Below are 13,697 nucleotides of genomic sequence, written 5' to 3'. Positions count from 1 at the left end.
CAACTCAATTCCGGTCTCTAGCCCCTTCTTGCAGAGGGAGTGCAGAGTGGTTAAAATAGCCCCAGCAGCGTGTGTGCTTGTGTGTTAGGATTCTCTGTCCCCCTGCTCGTGGCTTCAGAGACAGAAATAACGTGTGAAGCGATCCCAGTGCACTGAAGTGTTTTTAACTGCTCTATGGCATACATATTTCTCAAGACCCACAGACACAACTTACTGTTAGCTTAGCAGCAGCTAGTACCACATCAAAATTATAGCCAGTTGTTATCTGTTTGTACTTCGGTGAACTCTGCCGGCGTTGCATAATATCTTTGACTGCTGTAACTGCACTCTGTGGGTTGTAAATGTGCCTCTGGATCTGAAGTATTGTGCTATCCGTGAAGTAGCAGTAAATACGCAATATATATGAGGTCTTTACGAGCTGCTGCATGAGACTGGGGCAGTGAAATGAGGTCAGTGAGACATGATAAGAGCCTGATCTTAAGGCCAGGAGAGGTGGTTCAGTGAGAGCCAGTGGGGCATTAACAGGACAGTACACTAATCCATCTTTGTGTAATGCCTTCCATGTTGTTTAAGCTGTGATATGCCTCCCCGATCTACCCATCATTTATGGTTTCTGCCTTGACCTCTGTGAGTTCTAGTGGAGTAGGCTGCGGTTCCACCATTGTGAAGGCTACAGTTTGTCACTTAAGCTTGGCCTGAAGTGAACTGGCACTGACCTATTATAGACCGTGCCAGGAGATTGGCATTAGTGCCAGGGCAGGGATTACATTCTACATCATCCTTTTACTAAACATTTTTCTTATTAACACAGAAATTGCTATTTGTATTTGTATTGGTGTTTTGTAGGGCTGCAAATATTTGATACATTTAGTAATTAAAATGATAAAAAAAAGTATAACTGACACATATATCATAAAAAATGAATAACCGATGCATATATCACTTTTATGAATGAACACAGATGGACCTAGTGCTAGCTTCTCACTAGTAGCATGCAGCTGCAGGCCTACACGCTGGACTCTTCTTGTGATCTGGCACAGCTTGCGAGAATCTCAGAATTCCAGGTGACAATATCAGTTTTAACTCCAGCTGCAATCAAAATAAGTTTCCTTCTTCTCTGGCTTGTTAGGTAGCTAGCTACCTGGCTCTCCATCATTTTTTTACTGAGAAGTAGCTGATTAGCTAATTGCTGAGTGTCCAGAACTGTGGGAAAATTATTCAGACTGCACCAGCTGTTAAAGCTGACATGGCTGAGTTTAGCATGCTCTATATTATAAAGTGGTTTGAGTGTCTTAAAAACCTCCATCACTCTCAAATTCACTGACAAGAAATCACCAAAAAAGTTATTTCGATTTTTAAGATTTTTGTTAGAGGGAAGCTGTTTCTGCTCTCAACTTCTGCTCTCTGCTGTTCAGAAAGAGCCAATAAAAAGCTTAACCAGTTGGTGAGGCATAAAAGAGGGGAATGAAAGGGTTAACTCTGCTCTAACTCTGCTCTAAGCAGACTTTGCAGCAAGCATAGCTACTGTCCTTGGCAGTTTGCACAAACAACTTGCTCCTCTTATCGGGACAACATTCTGTCCAGAACCATTTGTTCTCTTTCGTAGGTAAGATTATCGTACACAGAGCAGAAGCCCCCCTCCTTTGGGCAGTTCCGGTGGTCCGTGAGTGTCAGCTTAGCATTTCATGACTGTTAGACAACTTATTTGGGTCCACCCTGTTTGCTTGTACGCAACAGGGCAGGACGTGTTTGTATAAAAGAAGGAGTGCCCTTCTTTCTTTGTGCAGAAGACTTAATAAACTCTTTGATTGATTAAGAGAGTGGTTCTGTCTTTCTGCACCGAGCGCTCCCGCTGCAACTGAGACTTTCCACGGGACAGGTGATCCACTCTCTGGTTCCTCTTCATGAACGGACCAAAAACGGCCGGTCCTTTCAAGTGCAAAAGCTAATAATTAAGACAATTGTAAGTATGAAAAGTCTTTCTGTTCAGTTATTAAAATGAATTAAAATATTTGATAGTTGCAGCCCAAGTGCTTGGTGCGTTTGAACAACACAGCAGTGCAAATACCATTTAGATTTGACTTTCAAAAGTTGTTCTTCACTGCTAAATTATTATTGCTACTGTATACAGATTTCGGTAGTCTTGTGACAGTTATACCATAATGGTTCTTTTGGTTTTGAATGGGCAAATTCAGAATAATCGTAATTTGTTATCTACTCACATAACACACATCTGCTTATGATCTTTTTTGGGTAAAACATTTTTTCCAAAGATACAGTTGGTAGGTAAAAGTTTGAACACTGCGAGTCAAATTACATGTTTGGCTGATTTTCTAAAAATAAGTTAACACATACTCTATAGAGAGCACACTTAAATATGGCATTTTTCTGTCATTTTTACTGCATGAATGAAAAATGAAATGTTGCAGAACTTTTGCCCAGGCCACATTTTATGGTTTTTATTAATATGTTAAATTAACCAAATAAGCAGAGGATGTGTTAACTCACTTTCACGTAGAAAACTTAAAACAAAACATGTCATTTGACCAGGGATGCCCAAAGGTCTAAACTTATTAACCATGCTAACTTACGTTACATCCTTGGGGTAACGACAAGCTATTTGTCCATTAGGCAGTGCTGATCACCTGCTTTGAGCTCCACTGCAAGGTGCCTGAATGGTTTTGGAATTTCACACTGTTGGTTTCCACCCTAGTAAGTCGACATTCCCTCTCGCATTTAATATTTTTAGTGCCAAAATTCTCATGGTTGTCTGCAGACGTTCTCATTACGAGATCACGTCTGACCCAGAAAAACTCCGATTTCGGAAGAGACTGCGGAATCCCATACGCTGCAAAACTGGCCTCAGATCAGCTTCCAGCACCAGAGTGTGAGCGCTGCTGCTGCAGGTTAGAGCTGTCCACCCACTGCGCAGCTGCATGCAATTACAAGCCTCAAGCAACTGATTATACAGCTGCCTGTGTGGACTCCGATTAGGGCACCCGCTGTATTGCCCCCTCCTATATCTGAAAATAAAAAGAAACACCAATTTCAACCTGCTTACCATTCAGCTAGTGGAGTTCCACATATAGACATGAAAAGGCTGAAGCATAGCCTGCAAATACACTCACTTCATTAGCTGGCACATGTCCAGTGCTTTGCCATTATGCTCTGATTTACATAGTGTTAGGTTAGTGTTAGCTTGTTCCATTAGCTAGCATCAGATTTGAGAGTTAGCATTAAATTAAGAACAGATGAGTTGATAACACAAATTCTAATCTCATTTCAGTTGAATGACAGTGGTGTTCATCACCAGTAATGTCAAAAATGCCCTTATTTACCTGTACGGTCAAAAAGTATTTACAGCGTTTCTTTGGCTAAAGCTAAAGCATAAGCAGTGGGGCTAGCAGAAGTTAAACAGGACAATGAGTGATAGATTCTCTTTGTGAGGGAGGATGGGGGGATATGGGATGAAGGAGAGAACGCTGTCTTCCCACTACTACTTTGAAGGGAGGATTGTATAACATGTAGCACAACAGAAACTGAGGCCCACTGTCAGTTTTTTTTCTTTGAGCTCATGTACTGCAGTTGTGTGGAGCCCACCTCCGTCTTGTCTTTCCGGATGTGTGTAGGAGTATCTGAAAGCCTTTTATACTGTACATGCGTAGAAAATTGATGTATATCCAGTCCCCCCTTGTTCTTTATTTGTCTCTGCTTGTGAAAAACCTTTTGGTGGCTTTTGTTAACTGACCTCTCCATGCCCTAACGACAAATTGTTTTTTTCGTAGCAACTGTTGTGGCAGTAGACAAGCTTTACAGAATGTTTGCAAAAATCGTAAAAATGTTTTGTCAAAATACCTACATTTTGACTATGGCATTAATTTTAAATTATACATATGGAATGGGGAATATGTGATGTTAGCATTGATAGGTGTTAGTAGTGGACAGACCTTCAATCACTTTCTGCCTTGTTTTTGAGGCTGCATGCACAAAGGAATGGCTGGTCTTTTGAGGTTAGCCTTGGCCTAGCATGCAGACCAAACCAGGGCCTTCTGTGCAAAACTATCACTGAATTAATTTTTTTTCCAAATCCCAACAGTGTGTGATGGTCAGAAGCACAAGTATATGGGAGGCATGAAAGAGAGAAGAATTTTTAAAAATTTGATGAAGCTGAATTGTAGTTTCACCTTAATTGGTTCAACAGTTACATTCAGGTGCCTATACAGGTACCAGAACGTACCTGCTGCAACCTTTAGGGTGAAACCTAATTTGAACCAGAAGATGCCAAAAAAGAAGCTGACTTCAGTCTTGTAGAAATTCAGTTGTTAAAATTAGTTCTTATTAAAAGTGAAGGAACAACCCAAAATAATAAGCCACTGTTAACCTACAAAAATAGGTTTATTATATACATACTATATATACTGAGATCATCAGAAATTTTGGTTATACCACATAAGTATACCATGTATACCACTCACTACTAATAGGTGTAATTTTTTGTTGTGTAATCAAACTAATGTTAGCGTGGTGGCCAATTCATTGCGTTTTCCAAACCTGCATGAATTAGCAACAACAACGTAGTGCAGACCAGTAGCCTATCAAAGCTGGAATAATACCTAACTGGAAAACAGGAAACTCCATGTTATATGAGGAATGTAAGCTAAAGTTAAATAGTTTAATCTAAGTTTAATCTAAGTTAAATAGTTTTTTTTCACTAGCATTCTGTGAAGCTTCTCCAACATTACAACAGGGGCTATGAAATTTGTGGCATTTGTGAACAAAGCATGGAAAGATCAATTGAGGCTTAAATGTTATTATGAGTTCCGCAAACTGAGGCCATTGCAATTGGCACAAAGAACATGATGGTTTATGATGGTGACTGCAACACGTATCTTCTCCCTTTCTGCTCAATGCTCTCTCTCTTTCTCTCTTTCTCTTTCTCCCCACCCTCGGATTTGCTCTCAGCTTCACACCCACACAAACACATTCACTTGCAGTAGCGCTGGTCATTCCATCGATTCTGTTTCACTGTCTAATAAAGGCGGCATGGCTTAAGCTTTAGTAGAGGCTCTTAAGTGTTTATGGTGGGCTGTTCTTGGGATGATTCCCACCCTGTTTAAATGTTGGAGGAGACACATGAAGGATTTATTGTGAGATCATTTGCTGGAGTATCTTGCCAGTAAACTCAGCTATTTCTCCAGCTTGGCCTCCTGCCTTGAGACCTGTGTTAAGGGGCACACATTCACTCCCCCCTTGAATTCGATCGATCACTGTAGCATGATCTCTCACGTAGGAGCTGTGCATTGCATGAGCGTGTCCAGTGAACAAATCAATAGCGCACCCATCGATTCCCTAAGAGTACATGACCACACTCTATTGTCTCCTTCACATCCTGTTGATGCTTTCACCGGTCAGTCAGTTCACGCTAAATTAACACTTCATTTGACCCTCTTCATCTTTCAAAATCATAGTGGGAATGGGTGATAAAACTATATGTTACTGATATTGAGATCAACACTTGTAGAACACTGAACAACTGCATGTTTTGTAAAGAGGCAGATTTAGACGAATTACAGTAAGACAGCATGTATAAACTACGTAATAACAAGTTGCTGTAGTATACAGAGCCCCACTGATGGCATCCTGTATAAATAAAAATAATGCGTGGGCGCACCTTATTAACGTGTGGGAATGAGATCCTAATGTGTGGCCATGACTTAATTATCCCGTTCCCATGCCTTACTGAGTCATGGCCACACATTACTTTTATTTATACAGGATGTCACCAGCGGGGCTCCATAGTAGTAACTGTATTCAAACCATTATTATAATAAAGATACTAAAGTCAAGTGACAGATATGACATGAAGCTAAATTTGCGAGTTAGCTGGCTCTGTAGTAGGCCTGTCACAAATATTGTATAATCGCTTGACCGTAATTTTTAGACCTGATCACAATTGTTGTCCACATTTGTTAGCTTTCACAGTCATTTGAATATGAAGTGGGTGCATTTTGTATAATCATCCATTGGTGTGAGGCAAATACATGTAAATGAATGAACGAAGAAAGCACATATTGAGCTGCATAATTAGTCTTATGAAAATAACAAAACTTGCTAAAACACACTTAGAGGGCAGCAATGAGTAATGATCCTTTATTTGAGGTTGAGCTGGAAGTTTAAGAGCTTTTGAACTCAAGTTATTGAAGTTTAAAATGGTGCCTCATGTACATTCATGATGTCAGTGAGCGCAAACAGCCAGCCAATACGCTCGCCAGCCAATCAGCACTCAGTAGCAGTAATGCTAGTGTCTTGCTGCCCAAAATTTATTTTCTGTAGAAAAAAGGTAAATTACAGGTAAGTTTTCTTTTTTTTAGTGAAATACATCTTTTTTACTTTCTAAAATTAAAGTAAAGTTCTTGGCAAGTGATTAGAAACTATTTTAAATTTTGTTTTTAGCCATTTAGCTCCTTTCACCCCCATTCATTGAGGACTCCCTCGCGGGTGCCCTCTGGTGTTTTTCAGTCATGGATTTGATATAACAGGGGAAATAGGAAGAGGCCAGGCTCCTTATAAACAGGCACTGGCTGAATAGTAATAGCTAGGAAGCAAGGCAGCTAATCAGCCAAATCTCACTTTAGGCTTGTACTTTAGTTGTTTCACACAATGAAGAAAATCAGACAAACTGTTAATGGCAATTATTTCATCATCATGACAGACCTACTCTCTGGGTAGTTTACCTCAGGTTGTGTTCTTTTCTCTGATTAAAGTGTGAAAACTTGTCTCTGGCATCCATTGTGTGTTGAACAAAGACAGAATCATTGTTTTCTTCATGATTTTGTTTGTTGGCTGAGGTAAGCTAATTATATATATGTATGGTTGTGTATATTAGCCTACAGCTTACTGATTTGGCTAGGAGTCAGGATTGGTTGACACCACAGGGATTCCCAAAGGTTGTATGATGCATTTATGCAATGCATGGGAACTTTGTAAAACCGATGAGGCTGAGGGCTGTAAAGCTATGCTACTGTGTATTGTGTAACACAACAAATATATTAACCTCTAGTTTTATGCTAGAATACTCCTTAAATTGACTTTTAACAGTTATTTGATTTTCCCTCATATTGTTTCCTAAATAGCATGTTTATGAAAACGATGCATTCACTCTTGGCTACTACAACAGGTTACATGACTTCCAAAAAACAGAGGAACCCCTTTTTAAAAGATTCATTACAGAACTGTATAGAACATGCTCTTTATTATAGAGAACTATATTAGAATGTTTCAACTTGTTAGAAAAACTCAGAATTATTAAATAAATATAACAGTAAAAAAATTGTAGAAATAAACAAAATTCTGTGATACGTATGAAAATGTCTTCAAGTATTGTGATATCATGTTTTGACCATATTGCCCAACCTTAATCAAAGGGACATTCTACTGCAATGTTCTTTCAGTGACACATCCTCCACTGTGCTCTTGCTGTGGCCTGTTAGTGGAGCAAGCCGAGACTAGGCTGAGGTCTTGAGGAGAACAAGCAGCTTCGAAAACCTTCTGTCAGTGTTCTTGTGAAGCTCTTGTCCCTGCTCCCACTCTCATGTTCACTTGTTCAGCAGCAGGTTGTGAAGAGAATTGCTGTTCTTTGTGATTTGTCACAGGCTATAATAAACAGCACCATCACCCCAAACATGAGCTTCACGAAAACGTCGCAGAAGTTTGGCCAGTGGGCAGACAGCCGCGCCAACACAGTGTATGGCCTGGGCTTCTCCTCCGAGCATCATCTGGCCAAGGTGGGTGGAATTCTCTACAGCATTCTCTCTCACTCTCTCACTATCTCTCTCTCTATCTATCTCTCTCTCTCTCTGCATCTCTGAGCTGGGGAACACCTACACACTCTGCCCTAATGAGCAGCTGTACAGTCATCAGTGCGTGGGAGGCTTCTTCTGCGTGGTCCTCTCCTCTCCTCTCCTCTCTCTCTCTCTCTCTCTCTCTCTCTCTCTCTCTCTCTCTCTCGCTCTCTCTCTCACTCTCTCTCTCTCTCTCTCTCTCTCTCTCTCTCTCTCTCTCTCTCGCTCTTTCTCCTATTTCTCGCTCCTCTGCATTATGATTAAGCACTGTCACACACTGGGGGTGGAAAACCACCAAGGCCTCACTATCAGGCTTATGCAAGAGAGACATCATGCCCTCACACTCACACACACCAGCACTACTCCTTCCCTGTCACATTTCTGCGGGTTCTCTTCTTCCCTTATTCTTTTCTCTTTTGTCTGCATCTAAAGATCTCCATGTATCTACACCCATAAAAAAGTATTGTTCAAGGGTTCTTTAGTGAAGGTAATGGTTATATATAGAACCATTTCAGTGGTTCTTCTCTCTGATGGAAAACCTCTTGTACAGGTCAGAGACAGGCATTAAAAACAGCCATTGAGGATACGTTATTCATTTTTCAGGATATATTTCTGATTAGATAAAAGATATTCCACTTGCATAAGGATAATGACAGTCAAAGGAAAATAAGTGAAGAAGCAAGAGTTTCCAAAACTGGGGATAAAGAGAAAATGGGACAAGACCTGCTAGACCACCAAAAACTGCCCCCCCAGATGAATCTCAGATTTGGGCTATTTGGATCATGTGAAGCAGAAACTGCACCAGTCTCCTGGAAAGAATGGAAGCTATAATAAAGACAAAGAGCGGACACAACAAATATTGAAAGAACTGATATTATATTTAGTTTTTGAGGCTTCTTTGCAATTTTCTGTTAAATGCATGTTTTTTTTTTCATGACTCTGAATAATGAGTAACTTGTTAACTTGTGGCAGTTTTGACTGGAGATTGCATAAGGATGGTCTCTGACTAACACTAACTATACAGCCATTGTCACAAGTCATATAACCATTTATTTTGACACTATATAGAAACTTTTTTCCTAAGAGCTTAGTCTGTTCCCCATAAGGCTCCCATGATCAGTGTGACTTTGAATGAACATGCACGCTCATGATGTGTAGAAGATGAAGCACAATCTTACATGAGCCTATATTCTTTCCAAAATGCTCTCTCACTTATGTCAGTTGGTGTAGCAGCAATCTCTATGCAAATGCCTGCATATTGTGTAGATTTAGATATGTGCATGTGTGCACTAAGCTATCTGTGATTTATGGTGTTTAGCTTCTGTTTCTATGTAAACATTGTTGTGTCAGCACACCAGCTGAGGATGGATGGGGAGGGAGGGAGATTGGTCAGACATGATGAAGTGTTTTCCCTATTTCAGTCTTATTATTATTATTATTAAGAAGAATAGTTATTCATTTTTATTACATGTAATTACAGTTATACCTATGTAACTAATTATGTAAGGCTGTACTTCCAATAAGGAATTATATTCAATTTACATTCCTTGTCGATAGGTGTGAAGCTTCAAAGACAAAAAAAAAAACAAACGGCAAAAATGTAATAACTTTTGATAAAATTCAAATCATAATTTGTCCCCCATTCTCCTCTTTACAAATACAAACACACAAACACAAATTAATCATTGACATTATCTGCTCGTTTCAATGAGCTACTAGAGCAATAATTAATATAAAATTATAACATGCTTTTATTATTTCTAGTACTAACTGCAACTTCTAAAGGGTTAATGTAATGTTTCTTTAAAGACTTTACAAAATACTGTGCAATAGTCTCAATGTTTTGAACTATTTCTCTTGGCAGTAAATGTGCTAACTGGAACGTTACAATACAAATATGCATAAATATAGTAAAATATAGCAAGTTTTTTTCATTTGTAAATTAATAAACTCTTAACAGATTATCAGTAACACATCAACAACATATCAGTGAAGTAACATTAGCGAAGCGTCTGAATACACTGAAGTAAATATCTTGTTGTTCTGTTGATACATTACTGACATTATGTAGATGAATTTGTTAATATGTTACTTCCATTACACAAAACCTAACCTTAACCTCGACCAAAAACCTAACCCTAACCCTGGCCCTAATCCTAACTCTAACCTTAACCTTGGCCCAAAACCTAAACCTCAGCCTCATATGTTTTTGACATGTTACTGAGAGTGTTTTGAGTCTGTTGAGTGTTTGTTTCATCTATAAAGGACCACTTAAAATAAAGTGTCACTGATTTTTTTCATTTTTAATAAGTTCTTGATGTTTGTTAGAAGCACATGGGTAGGAAAACACAGGTTTGGTTCCTAATTTCGAACTGAACTCCAGTCATTGCACTGATTTGTTAAATTACTTCATCAGCATGCCTGATTTAGTGTAATGAAAGCCTGATTATCTGAACTGGGCGTTGGATAGTAACTGTAAACACTCCGCTTCTCTGGGAAGAGCTTTGGGAAATGTTATGCCAGCACACTGACACACATCAAATCATAACATGTTATTTGTTTATTTGCATTTATTTTAATTAAACAAATAAATGCTTACTGTCCAGATGAACTGCTTTACAGATCTTATTCTCTGTATATATTTGGATGTGAGTTTATTCATGTAAACATGACTCTCTCCAACTCCAGACCTCGTCTCTCTTCACAGTTTGCAGATAAGTTTGCGGAGTATAAGGAAGCGGCTCGTTTAGCCAAGGAGAAGTCTTTAGAGAAGATGGAGATGGCGAGCTCTCCCTCTCAGGTGCGACAGCTGTTTGTTTTCCTCACTGTAAGATCTCGACAGGGCCTTTAACTCACTGTGTCACGCTACTGTGTATTAAATTTAATTCCTTGAGAGTCTCTTGTCCTGCTAAATGTCAGCTCCCTGGAGCTTTGCACTCAGGCATGTAGTTAAGAAGTTGTATTCACAGTTGTGCTATTGAGTGAAAAGCTCACAGCAGTTGATTAATTTTCAAAACAGTTTTGCCATTCTTAATCGTAAACCGAAGCCTAAATGATGTATTGTTAATATGCAATTGGGCTGCTAAAATCAGTAATTGCTCTGCCTCTGCAGTCATTTCCTGTTGGGTATTTGTTGTTATCAGTACAGTCACAGTTTTCAGAGGATTTCCCGCAGGCAGTTACAGGAATTCCTTCATATTATCCTTCCACAGTATTTCACAAAATAAGCACAAATGTGGGTGCTAGTGTTGCAGCAGAAATAAGACTTAAGAGTTTTCTTTATGGATGTCCCCAGTAAGGAATTTTTTTTTATCAAATCAAACTAACTTTTTGAATAAAAGTTGACTTTTTACTCCCATTTTGGAAAATGGTGATAAATGATAATATTATAAATGATAATAAAACATAATATTGGACTATGAAGTACTTAAGAAAGACACACACTTAAAAAAGGTATAAAACTATCAGTGGTGCAGTACCCTTCTTGTCACTGTGGTGGTATCCTCAGGGGTACATCTCAGTACCTTTAGTCATGGAACATAATTGTGCCATAAAAAGTTATATAGACTCCACACACCCCATCTCTGTTTTTACTTTATTGTTCTGTTTTGAAACATTAGCTTACGAAAAGAAATGAATACATACTTTTCACCTGGAAAAACGTATTCAAGGTACACAATGGGACCTTAAAACCACTGTTGTACTTTTGAGGATGCATTTACATCGTTTGTACCTTGAGGAACAAAAAACAGAACCTTCCTGCACAGAACCTTTATTTCTAATTTCTAGTGATATGGTTCTTCAGACTGATGGAGAATGTGTTGTATATTGTTCTATGTAGAACCTTTTTGAAAATGGCTCTATATAGCTCCAAAATGAGTTCTGCTATTCTTATGATGTCAAGCTTATCACAACAGAGGAACCTTTTTTTGTGCTATATTCTATACTAGCCATGCTAGCCACCTCACCTAGGGATCAGTTTGGTGGGACCACGGCTTAACAGTGTTATATGAACAAAGCATTAAGAGTCTTGATGAAGGAGTCTTATTGGTAGCAGATGTCTTCCTGCCTGGATGAGTTACTGAACCTTTAAATAACTATAATTCAAGTGCAAAAATGAATAAGAAAGTACATACAATCGAGAAACACACTTCTGCACATTTTAATGCATAATTATATTTTAATTTAGATTACATTTTTTTCCAATATAAAAATTGCTATTTAGGAAGTGTTAAGTGTAAAGACAACTGTAAGTAATAAAAAAAATCATCATATGTAATTAGTTGAGTTGTGGTTGACCAAGAATACTGTCTTTACTGAGAGCCAGCTGTGGTTGCTCTTAAAATGAATACTGCCTTTGAGTTTCTGACACTGATGTGTTCACAGGAATCACCTGCTGATATTCACTCACCTCTGACCCCTCCCGTCACCGCTGACCTCTGCCGGGTGAATGGCACTGGTGATGATGTTACCTTGTCTGACGCATCGCCGAATTCGGAGCTGCAGTCAGATCTGTCCCCGACCACCCCGTCCCTCGCACACAGGTAACTACAGCACCAGCACCCACACTCAGTGTTTGAGTGAGCACTACAGAAAACTAACAGCTTGGCATTGTGACTATGAGAGGAGCTTTCACAGCCCTCAACGCCCACTTGATCTGGGTCCACGTGTTGGTATGCTTTGGTTCGACAACCCAACAGTTTTCTGAAAGCGCATCAATGCACCTTACATAATCTCAGCTTCATGTGTTTTGGCTCTTACCCGCCACTTGAAAAACACTGACAGTCTCGGGATGAGAGGACACTAATGTACAGTGGCCCTAGCCGCATGCTACGCCCACACTGCAGCTGTCTGCCAGATAGCTATTTAAAGACCACATTTTGCCCATTTTTTCTGTAGGGATTTTAAAGGGGCTGTAAACTTATTTCCTTAATCTATATGTTTTAGTGAGCTATGGGGTCAAAGTTGATCCATTTAGAGACTTCTGGAAGAAGGTTTGGAAGAAGCTGACATCAAGTTTATTTCTCAACAGTCAGAACTAAGCGGAATTTTTCATCAGCAACTCCTTGCCGCACCACCCAACACAAACCAGTGACTGCTAGTCTAGCTGGCTGTCATGTTGAGCTTTTGGAAGGTTATTTTTCATTTTATTAATACTCCTTCCCTTCTACTTTTTGTCATGCTGTCACCTTTTGTGACACCCAGAGACACAAAAAGTACTACAGAGGGTCCAAAACCAAAGGCAAATCCCAAGTGGCTTGTACGATTACTCGCCTGTGGTAGCCAACTGGCAATTGTGCTGTAATTTAGCTATGAACTACTTGCATTAGCTGGCTGAATGTAACTTTATATCCATGATCTTATATTTCACACAATTTCAAAGCTCAACTTCTGCCAGGAAAAAAGCTACAGAATACGCTGAGTGTCTGTGCATATGTTGCCATGGCTACACCACTGTCAATCAACACGCTATCTGAAATGCCCACACAGTCCAGATCAGGCAGTGCAGTTGAACATTTCCTGTTTGTAGGGTTTAAGATCTGTCTATTCAAATCTAAATGGTTAATTATGAATAAAGCCCCAGGGAACCTTTATCCACATTTTCTTCTGAAGTAGGTTAATCTTACTGTTCTGGGCGCACAATACACAAAGTATGTCTTATTAATAATGTTCCTGTGTCCAGTAAATCATCAATGCATTTTGCAAAAATGATCCTCTCTGGATGTAAACTGGGCAGTCCTGATATTGAGATATTGCATATAATAAGCACTATCCTCACCAATCACAAGGCGGATGCGTTTGGTCCCACTCACACAGCTTTAACAAAACTCCTCTTTTCTGTTCAAGTTGTAGAAA

General features: G+C 39.3%; 1 protein-coding gene across 2 annotated transcripts in view; it reads left to right on the top strand.

The window, feature by feature from the left end:
- The window catches only part of homer1b (homer scaffold protein 1b), a 31,898-nt gene that overhangs the window by 8,422 nt on the left and 9,779 nt on the right, over nucleotides 1-13,697 (top strand). For both annotated transcript variants that reach the window (XM_017691092.2, XM_017691091.2), the window contains 3 exons: nucleotides 7,653-7,784; nucleotides 10,549-10,641; nucleotides 12,228-12,385. In XM_017691092.2, the coding sequence (XP_017546581.1) occupies nucleotides 7,653-7,784; nucleotides 10,549-10,641; nucleotides 12,228-12,385 (383 nt within the window). The remainder of the gene's footprint in view (nucleotides 1-7,652; nucleotides 7,785-10,548; nucleotides 10,642-12,227; nucleotides 12,386-13,697) is intronic.

The sequence above is a fragment of the Pygocentrus nattereri genome, chromosome 20 (assembly GCF_015220715.1).
Source record: "Pygocentrus nattereri isolate fPygNat1 chromosome 20, fPygNat1.pri, whole genome shotgun sequence".
Classification (NCBI taxonomy): Eukaryota; Metazoa; Chordata; class Actinopteri; order Characiformes; family Serrasalmidae; genus Pygocentrus; species Pygocentrus nattereri.
Note: the sequence above shows the minus strand (reverse complement) of the source record. Positions and strands in the feature narration are given on the sequence as shown.